General features: G+C 43.2%; 2 protein-coding genes across 10 annotated transcripts in view; one reads left to right on the top strand and one right to left on the bottom strand.

The window, feature by feature from the left end:
• LOC310700384 (ABC-type organic anion transporter ABCA8-like) overlaps positions 1-15,451 on the top strand; it is a 317,713-nt gene that overhangs the window by 138,104 nt on the left and 164,158 nt on the right. The window lies entirely within an intron of this gene.
• LOC310700382 (cholesterol transporter ABCA5-like) overlaps positions 1-15,451 on the bottom strand; it is a 53,609-nt gene that overhangs the window by 13,887 nt on the left and 24,271 nt on the right. For all 9 annotated transcript variants that reach the window (XM_083489811.1, XM_083489809.1, XM_083489815.1 and 6 more), the window contains 13 exons: positions 14,525-14,663; positions 14,295-14,385; positions 13,644-13,783; positions 12,880-12,999; positions 12,101-12,302; positions 10,561-10,730; positions 9,282-9,454; positions 8,157-8,294; positions 6,932-7,045; positions 5,357-5,527; positions 4,504-4,617; positions 4,036-4,173; positions 2,441-2,506 (listed from right to left, as the gene is read on the bottom strand). In XM_083489811.1, the coding sequence (XP_083345937.1) occupies positions 2,441-2,506; positions 4,036-4,173; positions 4,504-4,617; positions 5,357-5,527; positions 6,932-7,045; positions 8,157-8,294; positions 9,282-9,454; positions 10,561-10,730; positions 12,101-12,302; positions 12,880-12,999; positions 13,644-13,783; positions 14,295-14,385; positions 14,525-14,663 (1,776 nt within the window). The remainder of the gene's footprint in view (positions 1-2,440; positions 2,507-4,035; positions 4,174-4,503; positions 4,618-5,356; positions 5,528-6,931; positions 7,046-8,156; positions 8,295-9,281; positions 9,455-10,560; positions 10,731-12,100; positions 12,303-12,879; positions 13,000-13,643; positions 13,784-14,294; positions 14,386-14,524; positions 14,664-15,451) is intronic.

Raw genomic sequence — 15,451 nt, forward strand, 5'->3', positions numbered from 1 at the left:
TTAAAGACCAACTAAGTTAGTTCTTGGTATAAGCTTTCGTGTGCATGCACACTTCTTCAGATACGTGTGGCCACAGACATGTGATCTGACAGTGAGTTTGGGGTAGCCCAATGCAAAAATCCTGAGGATCCATGTGGATCCATGCTTTGTAACCACGTTTTTGCGCCATTGCAGCCCCATGAAACAGTGGGTGCGTGTGTGTTTTTTGGTGCAGGCTGTAGCCATGGAAATCCTATGTGATCTGATGGTGAATTTGGGGTGACCCAGTGCAAAAATCCTGAGGATCCATATGGACCCGTGCTTTGTAATCACGTTTTAAGTGGGGAGGGAAGGAAAAGAACTCAAGGGACAAGGAGCACGCGTGGGGTGTGTGGAGAAGGAGCTTTTTGGGGAGCTGAGCGGGGAGGAGGGAGGGAAAGAGCACTGTTGCTTTAAAGGTATACTTAAGGTATTTGCCCTGTACCTGGGGTTTTTTCCATTTAACAGTTTGCAGCCTTTTCCTTCCGCTCCTTGTTTTGAGGCAGAATAGATTTGAGCAAGTGAGGAGGACTTGGATTGCAGGGGATTCGCCATTAGCTGTGTAAATGCGCTCCTCCTTGCAGCCTGAACGATAAGCAGCCACCAGCAGCAATAGAATGGAGCACAAAAAAGCGGTAGGGGCACTAGGACCCAGACAATGCTCAAATCTATCCTGCCTGAAAACAAGCTGCTCCTTCCCAGCGGATCAGCTGAGAAGCGGGGATTTGCAAAGTTTTCCCCTCTCCCTCATGCCCTCCCCAGCCTTTTTTTTTACTTCCTGGTTTTCACTGCGCTGGCTCAGAGCTCGAGGTTGGTTTTATTTTGCTGCTGGTTGCTTAAACTTTATCTTTCCTGCCGTCCCTCTGCAGCCTCATTGCTCTGTTTAGAGAGTGCACGGACTTTTGCTAGCATCTGTCCCTCCTCCCATGTAAGCGGCTGCTGCCGGCTTTGCTGCCATGGCTCTCCTTCCCTCCCTCCTCCCCTGCTCCAGGTCGCTTTAAAGCAAGCAAAGTGAGAGCCTCGTAGAGCATGTAAGCGGCTCCCGCTTTGCTTGACTGGCAGCAGCCATGGCTCCGATCCGTGCATTCGCTCCGTAACACGCACAGGCATTTTCCCTTACTTTCTAGGAGCAAAAAAGTGCGTGTTTTGGAGCGAAAATTGCGGTACTAAGGGGCTGCTATGGGAAGTATGCAGCCTTCCTGAACTCCTCCAGGATGTGGAGGAGAACTGTCCTGCCAGCGGCGTTCACAATGCACCCCCTGAAACGAGTGATGGGGGTGCTGAACACTTGGCAAGGCCCTCGGTGAAGTCAGATCTTCCTGACGCCGATTCCAATTAGCGCGTGCTGGTTGCTTCAGCTTGGAATTATAATTGGAAACATACGATTGGAAATGAAGCTGAAAGCACATACATCAAGTAAAGCTCGAAGATAAGACTGCTGATTAATGGATCTCTGCGACCAGGAGTGATGGATGGATAAGTAAATCTTCTGATGAATCACCATAAGGAGACTTTATGTTTGGAACGAAGGGGGGTGTAGGAAAAAACTCTTTTTTTCTTTGCATGATGTGACATTAATAACCCTTCACCCCAGATAGAAACAAGATTGTCGCGTTTCTATGAATCACAGGCAGGATTTTAAGAACTATGTGGGACAGAGTATAAGGAAAGAAGACTGCAGAACGGTGAGAAAAGAAGAAAATTTTTATGACGCAGTTAAAAAATGGCGTCTCGCCATGACAGGTTTGCCAAGGAAGAAGGACTGGGGGAGGAGAATCAGGATTGTTTGAAAGAGAAGGAATGCTGGAATGTAAGTTTGACCTGACAGAACCCCCAGACTCATTTGTTATTTGGTAAGCCTGAGAAAAATAAAGGACAGATTGGAGATTAATTTTGTTTATGGAAGCGTTGTACAGAGGCTGTCCCGGATCGATATGATTTTTGGAAAAGTACAAAATCCACATAGAATGCCAGCTGTTAACCTGCTTGTGAAAATCATCAGAGATCGCAAAGAAAGGAATTTATGATAACAACAAGAAGAGAAAAGAAGTAACAAAGGATTTTCCGGATCAAACTGGAGAGAACTGTCTAATTAATGCAGTAAGATAAGTGATGCTGTTTTGGACTCGAGCTGAGCTTGATGTATGGGTACCCCCAACAAAATTTAAAATTTGGCTGTATAATTTAGAATCAATGTGATAATGTGATGTGATTGGACTGTTAATAAAAATTATTTAAAAAAGAAAAAAGAAACGGTGAAACTATACTACTTGATGTTAGAATACTGCATGTAAACAAAAAAAAAAGTTAAACACACAATATGATGGGTTTGCACAAATGATAAACAGTAACAATAATTACTCTCCAAAATGTAACCAAATAGCCGATCCCCCGAATATCAAAAGAAAAACAGCATGCTTACCGCTACTACTGAAACCAGCAATCTTTCTGAATTCCTTTCCATCTTGTTATCAAGTTTCCGGGCTATCTAACAAGATAACAAATAGTTATTCATACAACTCTTTTCAATGTATTTTGCAGATGATGCCAATTTTAATTTTAACACAGCAATTCAGAAAATCTTCCCAAAGAGTGATAAAACTTTTCTTCTGAATTATAGCGAATCAATACAGTTAATACCACTATTAAAGATACCATAAACTAAAAATACCAGTTTATTCCAATGGGATGTCTCTTCTGGATTGTAACCATGCTGTTTAAATGCTTCCCCTCCTTTTTAAATATAACAAGAATATTTCAAAGATAAAGCCACTCCCGACACCAGGAGGGGGGATTGCGGGCTCACGCCCACCACTACCCGCGCGGGGCTGGCTGCAATTAGCGGAATCATCGGGTCGCGTCATACCCCGGGCCAGCCAATCGGCTGGCTGCAGGGGCGGGGCTAGGGTCATTTAAGGACCGCACGGCCCAAGAACGCCCCTTTTTCTCTTCGATTCAGCTGCAGTTTATATTATCAAAGTTTTCATGATGCTTAAATGACACGGTAAAAGAGAGCTCCCATAATTGCCTGTGACTAAAATGCACGATTCTTCTTCTTCTTCTTCTTCTTCTTCTTCGGCGGTCACTCGTAGCTGAGTAAGATTGTCTTCCATAAACATTGTTTTAACAATGAGGCCAATTCTGGATCCACATGTCCTTCCAAAGTGGGGACATTGGTTTCCGGGCAGGAGTTGATCACGTTGTGGATATGCCAAGCATGCCTTCCTCTTAGCACGTTTCTCCCTTGCATCCTGAGTTTGAGTGTCTTCAAAGCCCACGGCACCTTTGGTAAAGGCTGTTCTCCAACTGGAGCGCTCGCAGGCCAGTGTTTCCCAGTTGTCAGTGTTTATACTACATTTTTTAAGATTTGCCTTGAGACAGTCTTTAAACCTCTTTTGTTGACCACCAGCATTACGCTTTCCATCTTTAAGTTCGGAATAGAGTACTTTGGAAGACGATCATCAGGCATCCACACAACATGCCCAGTCCAACAAAGTTGATGTTGGAGAATCATTGCTTCAACACTGGTGATCTCTGCTTCTTCCAGTACACTGATATTAGTTCGCCTGTCTTCCCAAGTGATGTGTAAAATTTTTGGGGGACACCGTTGATGGAATCTTTCGAGGAGTTGGAGGTGGCATTTATAAGTGATCCATGTTTCACAAGCATATAATAAGGTTGGTAGTACTGCATACATTAATACAATGACAGTCTGTTACTTCAGAGGCTGCTATGGTTGGGGATATTGCCTCAGTAAGTTTCCTCTTCCACTCTTCCTGTCAGTGAAAGGAGAAACTGCCCCTCTTCACACCATTCCTCTTGCCCAGGCAACCTCCATGATGCTCTTTGAAAAAGGTCTACCCTTATTTTGTAGTGGGTATCAGAGGAAGGAGCTAACCCACATAATACTATTGGATATGTCTTTATCCTGCACTCACATTGCAGTTTAATATATTCCCTCCCCTAGGACACACCACAAGCAGAACATATCCCTATTTCAGTTCCTTGAAAACTTACCTTTATAAAAGAAATGAGGCACCCAATAAGGGGATAGATTGGAATGAAGACAGAAAAACAGGTGTGAAGGACGGCTGCTGTTGTGTAGTACATCATAAAAAACGCTATTTCGATGACAACAGAACAAACCAAGGCTGCCTGAAAGGGAAAAGAAATTAAAATAAAGACTTGGACTTTCAACAACCAGCTTCCCGTTCTCATGGAGGGAACCGTGTGTGCATACCTATGAGATTGGGGAGGGAAGGCATGGCCGGTGTCATCATCCAGAGGACATGGCCGCTCCATGTGTTCTTGGTAGTCCTATCCTGCATTTGGTAGCCAAGGCTACCAAGCACCTAAACAGGGTTTATGTGCTTGCAGGACTGGGCCACATCCAAATTACTGGGGGGGGGGATGTAACTGATACAATACTCATTGCAAAATTATGGTAAGCAGGAAAGGCAACTTCAACACAGCCATTAAACTTACCACTGAAAAAATGAATGACCAAAATTCTTTGGTGTTTTGAATCGTTTTAAAGGTGAAGGAGACAACATAATTGAACAGAACTACTGATGGTACGTAGCCAATGAGGCAAAAAATCTGTAAGGAAAGGAAAGTTATTAGTGTTAATTAAAACCTGTTCCGAGGTGAACAAACACTCTGTGAGGTGAGTGAGGCTGAGAGACTTCAGAGAAGTGTGACTATCCCAAGGTCACCCAGCAGCTGCATGTGGAGGAGCGGGGAAGTGAACCTGGTTCACCAGATTACAAGTCCACCGCTCTTAACCACTACACCATGCTGGCGTACACTGATGATGTTCTTACTTTTTATTAGTAAAAATATGCGCTTTGCTCAAAACTGCCCATGAATCTGCATGAAGAAAGCAGCAGCCCGTACCCTAATGGGAGTAGCTACTAGAAAGTAAATTCACAGCTGCACTGTTGTATCTCTACTGCCATTTTCAGACACATTTTGCCATGTTGGATTGGAAATGGCATACAAATACTTAAAAGCCATGAGCCAGAAAAAAAGAGATGAAAATAATTCTTATGTTTATAGCACCTGCATACCAAGACAGTACAAAAACTGAATGTTTGGGAAGCGCTCAGATGTTTGCATCTGTGCTGGATTTTCACTACCATAGTGAAACCAGTATGAGGGGCTAAGTGGTATCATTGTTTTCTATTTTAGTAGGAATTAAGATTTAGGTATTTTTGATATTTGATATTTGTCTCCACCTTTGAGAAGTGGGTTAATAACCCAAATGTATTAACATCAACAACAACAACAAAGAATGAGTAAAATACAGGAAATTTATTTGAAATTAAGCAAGACTTACCACAGCAATAAACTTTTCAGGGAAAAAATAAACTCCATGGTGAAATACAAATAAGCTACCCATCATGAGGAGGAGAATAATATAAAATAAAGGAATGTCAACTAGCGCCTGTCCACACCAGTATGCAGATGGATAAAGACCTGAGATCTTAAGTTGAGTGTAGACTTTGATCTGCAAAACACATTAAAACACAGAAAATGGCACCAAGCCTAACCAGATTAGCCTAACCAGATTTCTGCTCTTCAGCAGTTTTGGATTGGGATGAACAGAGCTGAACGGCTTATGCACATCACAGAAATGTAAGAATGTAAGAAAAACCCTGTTGGATGCCCATCGAGTCTAGTATTCTGTTCTCACCAACAAGATGCCTCTGGGAAGCCCAGAACTTCCTGGACTGAAGTACAGCAGCCAAAATACCAGTAAGCGATGAATGAACACAGATCAACTAAGAATAGGTCTTATTTAGTAACAAAGCTATATAGTAAGTAGAGAGCAGCTCAAAGAAGGAAAGACAGATACATTGGTGCCGGAGAGAAAGGGAAGCCCAAATAAGATAAATAAAAATCCTCCAGAGTGGCGTGTGGATTTTATACGGTTAGAGAAGGAGATTTAATCCCTGGTCTACAAATGCCAATGACTTCTGAAAAGGCTCTGTCCCTGGTAATCTGTTAACCTAACATCTCTTACTGCTGAGAAGAGGACCTCAGTGACTGATCATAAAGGCTAGGCAGGTACAAGTGGACTTCAGTTAGTGTGGTCCCAAACCATTAAAAAAAAAACCAAATATGGGCATATACTTAATTCGTGCAGCATCTTTTAAATTTAAAACTATAGTTAATTGCAATATTATAAGCTTACATAAATCGCATACTACTAATTTATTTGTACTGTTTCATCATTATCAAATATTTATTTATTGCATTTCTATCCCACCTTCCCCACATCCAAGGAATTCAAGGTGGCGTACATGGTTCCCTCCCCCCTTCCTTAATCCCTACAACAACTCTGTGAGGTAGGTTAGGCTGAGAGGCAATGACTGGCCCAAGGTCACCCAGTGAGTTTCATGCCTGCGTGGGGATTTGAACCCAGGTCTCCCAGGTCCTAGTCCGACACTCTAAACACTACACCACACTGGCTCTACCACCAAAGAGAGGGTACTGTCCTGCTGAAGAACTGAAAAACTACTGATTTATATTGAAAAATATTTGTATCTGTTCTGAACTGCATTACAAACTGATTTATTATTACATGTGGCCACAATCATTTAATTTTGCTATATTCAATAAAACTATTCCATCTTATATTACGAAGCTATCATACCTTCCTGTCGTCTAAATGTGAAGTAATGAGTTAATTTTGCCCTAGCAGCAAACTCCCGAATTTTCATATAATATGTTTGTGTCTATTATGGATTAGTACACTACAAAGTGAGATCAATTAATGTGGGTCATGAGGACAACTAGATGGCCTGATTATCTACTCATTCATATCATATTATGTTTGGCCAGATGACCGGGGGAACCAGTAAATAAGACTTATGTTCCTTTTTTAAATACTGTGGTTGAAATATATTACCTTGTGATTTTCTGCGTTCTCCATGGCAAAATATGGCGGCATCCCAGTTACAATGACTCCTAGTAACACAGCCTCAAAGTACAGAACTAGTGTGAAAACTGTGTCAGTAATTTCCTGCAAGTCAAAAGATTTCAGTGTAAAAAATCATCTGGAACATTAATTTTATGTCTGCAGACATGGAAGGGGATGTGTCCACAAATGGACTCAATCAACACCCTGTTTTTGCTGTCTGCTAGTTACTGGAAAGGTACAGAAGGGTTGTCAAACATTTGCTAGGCCACAGTACACAGATAGATGGTTGGCTGTGTTTGGTTGGTTGTGCTCATGTGTGATATGCTGCTGAAACATGGACCACTTATAAAAGCCATCTCCCAACTCCTCAAAAGATTCCGTCAACGGTGTCCCCCAAAGACTGTCTCAAGGCAAATTTTTAAAAAATGTAGTATAAACACTGACAACTGTGAAACACTGGCCTGCGAGCGCACCAGTTGGAGAACAGCCTTTACCAAAGGTGTCATGGGCTTTGAAGACACTCGAACTCAGGACTCAAGGGAGAAACGTGCTAAGAGAAAGGCATGCTTGGCAAATCCACACCATGATCAACTCCCGCCTGGAAACCAATGTCCCCACTGTGGAAGGACGTGTGGATCCAGAATTGGCCTCCACAGTCACTTACAGACTCATTGTTAAAACCGTGTTTATGGAAGACTACCTTACTCGGCTACAAGTGATCGCTAAAGAAGAAGAAAATATGTGTGTGTGCGCGCGTGTGCTTAATTCGAATAAATATAAATGGTGAAACTGCAGCAAGAAAAATATGAGGGTGGAATTAATGTTGCAGACATTCCCAGTTCTTAGCATACACACCAGTGGAGGAAGAGGAGTGTGGGGTGAGCGCACCGCCCCCGGCAGCACGATCCCAGTGCAGTGCCATTGCGGCTGTACCCCCCACCTGCGCTGGGCGCCATGCCCCTGCAGGCGCCATGCCACACCCCCAGGACACACACCAGCCACGCCCCCACCTGCTCTCCGCCCCTCAGTGCTGGAGCATGAAGCTCCGCCACTGAGCATATATCTACAGGACCAGACTGGAATGCAGTGGATCCATAAAGGAATAAAGGAGCGAAACAGGGGGGTTGCTTATCCCCAAGAAAAAAAACACACCTACATTTCCCTTACCACTTCAATTTATAATTATTAGTCTTTGGGTTTTGCATTCACTTACTTGAAAGAAAGGGTTACTCCAGACATGGATCCTTTCGGTTACGTTTAAATTGTGCAGGTACACGTTGCTAATGATATTCATCATAACAGGTAAAGAATGCACCATTGTACGGTTAAAAGCCACTGTAAACATGTAGTTCTGCAAAAAAAAAAAAAACCAACAACAAAACCGCAAAAATGTAAAAACTAGCTTCCAGAATCAAAAGTACACAGTTTCACAAAGCGTTGAGAAGACTCAGATAATACTACTTATGGGACATCAGGCTTGCAAATAGCTCTGCGCGAGAATGCCCTCAGACTATAGAGTATCTATCATGTGCTTCTAAAAGGATTTTACAAAGCATGTCACAACATTACAAGTTCCACCTTGACAAATGTTATAATGCAACTGCATGGTTGTTGGTGGTCAAATCACACTGCAAAAATAGTGAAAATAAAAAATTCCTTCCAGTAGCACCTTAAAGACCAACTAAGTCAGTTCTTGGTATGAGCTTTCGTGTGCACACTTCTGGCAGACCAACACGGCTACCTATCTACTGCAAAAATAGTGATTAGCCATGTTACTCCCCTGTGTTTATTCCAAGGAGCAATGGCTCTAATTTGGGACTAATTGTAGGATTCTTTCCCACTTCTTACAAGTAATCGTCCATCGCTTACAACCGGGGGAGGGATCTGTTTTTTTATGTTCTGAATGTCACTTTAATAGGCGACTCATACATTTAATAAACAATTATGCACTAAAAATAAACATTAAAAGCATTGCTTCTTTATATTTAGTACATTTCTTCCATCCCAGAATTCAGGGGCCTGTACACGGGGTTCTCAGATAACCACCCATCCAGGCAGTGACCCAGCCTACTTGGCTTCCAGCAAGTTAATTCCATCATATTGCAACCACATGCACAAAAGTTTACTTGATCTCTCTATATCCCAAGCAGAGATGGGAGAAGGCTGGAAAAAACCCCGGGAAAATTGGGGGGGGGGGAGACAGGGCTCCCCCCCCCAAAGCTGTTTGTTCCCATTTGGAAGAAAACAGAAAAAAACCCTGCTCCCCCCATTTTTCCGTTTCCCCCCCCCCCCAGGCCTTCCTGTCTCTAATCCCAAGAGGACCAGTATTTCTTCTCACCTTGTCGTCATGCAACACGTTTAATCCTGCATTATGTGGAGCAAATGAGACGTAATCACTGCCATTCAATGCTGTTCCATGGGAGTCAGCTGATCCGTAGTCACTGCCATTGAGTATCTCTGTCAGAATATTCTGGCTCCTAAGAGATCTGAGGATGTCGTCAATGTTTGACCCTAGGTTAAAGACAATGAAGAGAATGATATGCGAGTATCAGGGCTGGATTTATGTTTGATGAGGCCCGAAGCTACTGAAGGTAATGGGGCCCTTTATATAGAATCATAGAATCATAGAGTTGGAAGAGACCACAAGGGCCATCGAGTCCAACCCCCTGCCAAGCAGGAAACACCATCAGAGCACTCCTGACATATGGTTGTCAAGCCTCTGCTTAAAGACCTCCAAAGAAGGAGACTCCACCACACTCCTTGGCAGCAAATTCCACTGTCGAACAGCTCTTACTGTCAGGAAGTTCTTCCTAATGTTTAGGTGGAATCTTCTTTCTTGTAGTTTGGATCCATTGCTCCAGCTGTCCTTTGTCAACAACAAATTGTTGCTGTTTTTTGTGTTGAATATGCAGTGAGGGGGGGAAACTATTTGATCCCCTGCTAAATTTGCCCGTTTGCCCTCTGAGGAAGAAATGACCAGTCCATAATTTTAATGGTAGGTTTATTGTAGCTGTGAGAGACAGAATAACAACAGGAAAAAACCCCAGAAACCCAGTAGCAAGATTTAAAGGGGCTGCTCACCTTTGAGAATAATGGCAGAAATCTTCATTTAAAACAAACAAAAAATACCTCCCCCTTTCCACCAGCAGCAGCTATTACAGCAGCAAGAGCTGCTTTGCCTAAACCAGGCACCCCCAACCTGCGGCCCTCCAGATGTTTTGGCCTACAACTCCCATGATTCTTAGCTAACAGGACCAGGGGGAAGAATGGTTGTTGGTGCAAAACATGTCTGTCAGTCCAATTTGCAAATGAATTGGGAGGAGAGTGAATGCCCAGATTTGTTTCTGCTTTTGAGGACTGAGTTTGCCACCTGCCTGCCATGCTCCACAGCAGCCACTCTTCAACCTGAACTAACACATACTATTCTTTATCTCCACTGTACATCACAATCAACTGTATTTTATAACTTGGATGTTTTTAATTATTTAAAAATCATTTTCATACCACCTTTCATTAAAAAATAATTCCAAGGCAGTTCACAGTAAGAAAATAAAACAATATGATAAAGACGCACGTATTAAAATTGTGACTGAAATACATTATAAAATACATCTTACCTGTAGAGTTTTGAATGAGGAGGCTGGTTTTGTATTTGTGATGAGTTTCATTGGGCCTAAGAAAATATAAATCTGGGGAGAGCTTGATAGGGATCACTGCGTTTTTGAAGGAATGGTGTATAATGAACATAAGAATCTGAATAAGAAGAAACACTGCGAATAGCAAGAATCTGAAAGAAAGGAAAGAAAAAGCATAATTAAAACGGATCCAGATTATATGTAAGTCTATTTAATAATTACTTTTCTCTAGAGCCCAACTTGAGATTACTGTGGTGTTCAAAAGTCTTTTTATTGAAAAAAATCACAATAGATAGATAGATAGAGAAAAAATAGATAAAGATATAGAGTTTGTAACACTGAAACAACTTAATAATCAAAACACAGACACAAGGCATGTCTGAAGGAATGATATCATATCCTTCATCCACATTCTCAGACAGTTGCCAGCGGGCCAGCATCTTAACACATTCCACAAGCACACTGTCTCTGGTTTTCCTCTTATATTCACCCCTTAAAAACTCCCCCCCCCCAACAGCCTATCAACGGGCAGCTATCAACTTCCTATGTAAGCACAACTCCTGGAAAAATGCTGTGTTTGGCGATGCAGCCCTCGGGATGAATAAGGTGTGCCATCCCTATTACAGTGGTACCTCGGGTTACAAACACTTCCAGTTACAGACTCCGCTAACCCGGAAGTAGTACCTCGGGTTAAGAACTTTACCTCAGGATGAGAACAGAAATCGTGCAGCGGCAGCGGGAGGCCCCATTAGCTAAAGTGGTACCTCAGGTTAAGACGGTTTCAGGTTAGGAACGGACCTCTGGAACGAATTAAGTTCGTAACCAGAGGTTATGTATATATATTTGGCATGTGGAATGAATGCTACTTGTAAACAAGAAGTTTTCCGTTCTCCCAACATTTCCAAGTGGGACGCGGGTGGCGCTGTGGTCTAAACCACAGAGCCTAGGGCTTGCCGATCAGAAGGTCGGCGGTTCGAATCCCTGCGACAGGGTGAGCTTCCCATTGCTCTGTCCCAGCTCCTGCCAGCCTAGCAGTTCGAAAGCATGTCAAAATGCAAGTAGATAAATAGGTACCGCTCTGGTGGGAAGGTAAAAGGGGTTTCCGTGTGCTGCTCTGGTTCACCAGAAGCGGCTTAGTCATGCCGGCCACATGACCCAGAAGCTGTCTGCGGACGAACGCCGGCTCTCTCAGCCAGTAAAGCGAGATGAGCGCTGCAACCCCAGAGTTGTCTGCGGCTGGACCTAGTGGTCAGGCGTCCTTTTACCTTACCATTTCCAATGCTTCCCAACATTTAATCAAGTAAACATATATAAAGAGAAGTGGGAGTGGCGTGATGCTCCCATTTGCCACATGCTTCGCCCTCTGGGGGAAAATTGGGAGGTTTTAAACAAAGGTTGGACCTTGCCCTTCTGTCAGGGACTCTTTAGCTGCGACTCCTGCACTGCAGGGGGTTGAACTAGACTGCCCTTGAGGTCCCTCCCATCTCTACAATTCTATGGAACACGAAGCTGAAATACTTACACCGCTGCCACTGATTTAACCTCTCGTTTTAAGTTAAGGAAGTGTACTTTCGCCATGGTAAAGACCTGCTTTTTCCAAAGAGACTTATTGCTCACTGCACAAGATTTCGTCTCGGATAGCAGTAGTAGGCTCTGCTCTAACTCATCAACAGATTTCTCATCCATTTCCTCTTCAGCTTGCTCTGGGTTAAATACACTGAAATCTAAGGGGGAAAGAGTAGAACAGGTTGGCAATTTAGAATTGATCCCCTCTGATCAAACCACAGCTCTATAAAGCTTGGGTCCACACTTATACTATGATTGTCAGTAACACCCTACATTTAAGTTTGCCACACTATACTCTGGGATTCGCATTAATTTGGCAGTGCCAAGTGCCAGGACTGTGCCCAGAGGGATGAGGTATTACTTAAAAGGAGGAAATAGAAAATGCTTTGTTTTTTGGAGGGCGGCATTGTTGGAATCAGAATCTTGAAAATCAAAAACAACTCTACACAATAGAGCAATATATTAGCCCTTGCATTAGAATGACCCAATGAGTTCAGCGCAGCTTTCCAATAAATATGGTTGGCACTGCAGTCTTAATGATCTCTCCCACTGTAAATATATCACGAGAATGGGATCTGGTGCACTATTGCCAGTTGCAAATACAACCTTAATAAACTCGATACTGATCATTTTTGCTGCACTGGGCTTCTTTGGGCGGAAAAATAGATCTACATTTAAATAATAATGGTGTTTTATTTTAGAAAACTCGAGAAAGCACTGCAGTTTGCTTCTCACCTGCTTGGTCGATTTCAGCTTCGACTTCCAGCTTGAGGAACACATCCTCCAAAGTCGTCATGGCTACTCCGTAAGAAATGACACCCAAATGAGAGTGAGTGTCTAGATCAGCAAACAGTGCTGTAAGAAGAAGTAGCTAAGTTAATGCTTGGAAATACATTTCTTTGCAATGATGCTCTCTTACTTCTTTAAGTTGTTCTCAGCACAACAGCAACATGGCTTGTGTTATCACTATTGTTTAAGGGAGGGGTGCACAACATCTGTGGCCCTCCAGATGTTTCTGGACTACAACTCCCATCATCCCTGATCACTGGCTATGCTGGCTGGGGCTGATGGGAGCTGTAGTCCAGAAATGCGTTCATGTAAGGGACAAAAGTGTGTCTAAGGCTTGAAGCCTTGGGGGGTGTTTTTTTTTTTTGCAGGGAACTTTCCTATTACTTTCCAGAACTGCTATTTTGGGGGGAAAGAGTTGAGAGTCAGCAGTCCTCTTCCAGAAAAACTGCCGTATCTTTGTTCCACATAACAGGACATAAGTCAAAGCCTGAAATAAAGGCCAAACTAGAGAGTCCAATGGGAACTTTCCTCCCCAGTGCAATTCGGTGGGGTGGGGGTCATCCAGACTGGGACAACAATGTGGGCCAAAGTGTTAAGGCTTCTCTGCACTGGGGTCCCAAGCTGAACCAATTCCTCCTATGTCAGCAATTTATTTTTAAAAAGCCATCCATATGATTCACTAGAAATTTCAATAGAGAGTTAAGTTATACCTGAAAATTTGTCCATGTCGTTAAAAGGTAAGGCATACACAAGCTGCTCTTCAGTCTGCTTTAACAAACTGGCTCCAGGGATATGTTGTCTGATCAAAGATGCTGTACCTTCTGTGTTACAGTACCTGTCTATGTGCATACTAAGGGGGGGGGATACAAAATATAAGCATTTTTTGTTTACAAAGCGAGTCTCTGTCTTGTTTTTAAAACAATTAGGAATAATAACATACTGAAAGCCGACTTACAAGAGAAATTGTATTTTCCTAATCCAACTGAAGAACAAAATCTATAAGTATGTATCCATTTTCTAATATTCCAACAAAGCCAAAGGAAATATTAGCAGCCAGGGCCGGCCCACCCATGAGGCAAGGTGAGGTTACTGCCTCAGGCGGCAGGATACACAGAGGCAGCAGATCCCAGGGTAGATCTTTATTCCACCCTTCTTTGTTCTGATGTAGATCTTCACTCACCCGTTCTTCCCTGGGTGGGAGGGGGCATGCCATTTTGTGGTTTGCCTCAGGTGCCAAAATATCTTGGGCCGGCCCTGTGAGCAGCAATATATTGACTTCATTAGGTTTAATAGCATCTAACCCTGGGCTGGGCTGTGGCCTTTACCACACACAGTGAAACAGGCTTTCGAACTACAGATACCTCAAGCGGTAGCCAATCCCCCATTTTGTTTTAAGGAACAGAGAGGAGCCAAGGCATTTCAGCATTCCTTGAGAAATCACAGCTTTCCGATCTAGAAACAAAAGCAGAGGATACCGTCAGTTATTCCAGTTGATACAGTAATAACCAATGGAGTAAAAAGCTGGTCATATTGCCAAACACGTATTTAACAAACAAAGACCCCACTTCCCCCCAAAATGTTTTGCACTTGCCAGCAAGAATGTCTGCTTCATCCATGAAATGGGTACTGAACACCGTCACGCGATTGGCTTTTCCGTTTTTCAACAGGTTCCAAACCGTATGCCGTGAGCACGGGTCCATGCCAGCGGTTGGTTCATCTAAGAGTAATACCTGAATTATTGGCCAAGGAAAGCAATAGATTGAATATCTAGGTATTCATTTCAAATTGCCAGTGAGATTATTAGCAATAAGACAGGCACTTATCCTCACCACCATCATACAGTCATCTCAATTCTGAGTGCTGGGGGATAGGTACCAAAAATGGCACCATTAACGTACAACAGGGAGCTATCAGCATGCTAGAGATAATAGCTACTTGCTCCATCTAAAAGGTAAAAAAGGTAAAGGACCTCTGGACAGTTAAGTCCAACCAAAGTCGACTATGGGGTGCAGCGCTCATCTCGCTTCAGGCCAAGGGAGCCAGCGTTTGTCTGCAGACAGCTTTCTGGGTCATGTGGCCACCATGACTAAACCGCTTTTGGCACAACGGGACACTGTGATGGAAGCCAAAGTGCACAGAAACACCGTTTACCTTCCTGCCGCAGTGATACCTATTTATCTACTTGCACTGGTATGCTTTCAAACTCCTAGGTTGGTAGAAGCTAGGACAGAGCCAACCTTCTGATCGGCAAGCCCAAGAGGCTCAGTGGTTTAGACCACAACACCACCCACATCCCCATTGCTCCATCTAATGACAAACTGATTGAGTGCCTTTCAGTTTGGATGCTCCACAAGCACTGTATTTCAGTTGTCAACACTACAGGAAAAAAGCATTATAGTGCTGAGCTGCTGAGGTTCCGGGCTCGTCAGCTGGAAGCTGTTAGAGGGAGAGAGAGAAACTCCCAATTGCTTATTCCTCTACTCCCCACAATTCTGGAAGCTACCAACTTATTTCCTTT

This window comes from Podarcis liolepis (assembly GCF_965112155.1).
Source record: "Podarcis liolepis genome assembly, chromosome: 2".
Lineage (NCBI taxonomy): Eukaryota > Metazoa > Chordata > Lepidosauria > Squamata > Lacertidae > Podarcis > Podarcis liolepis.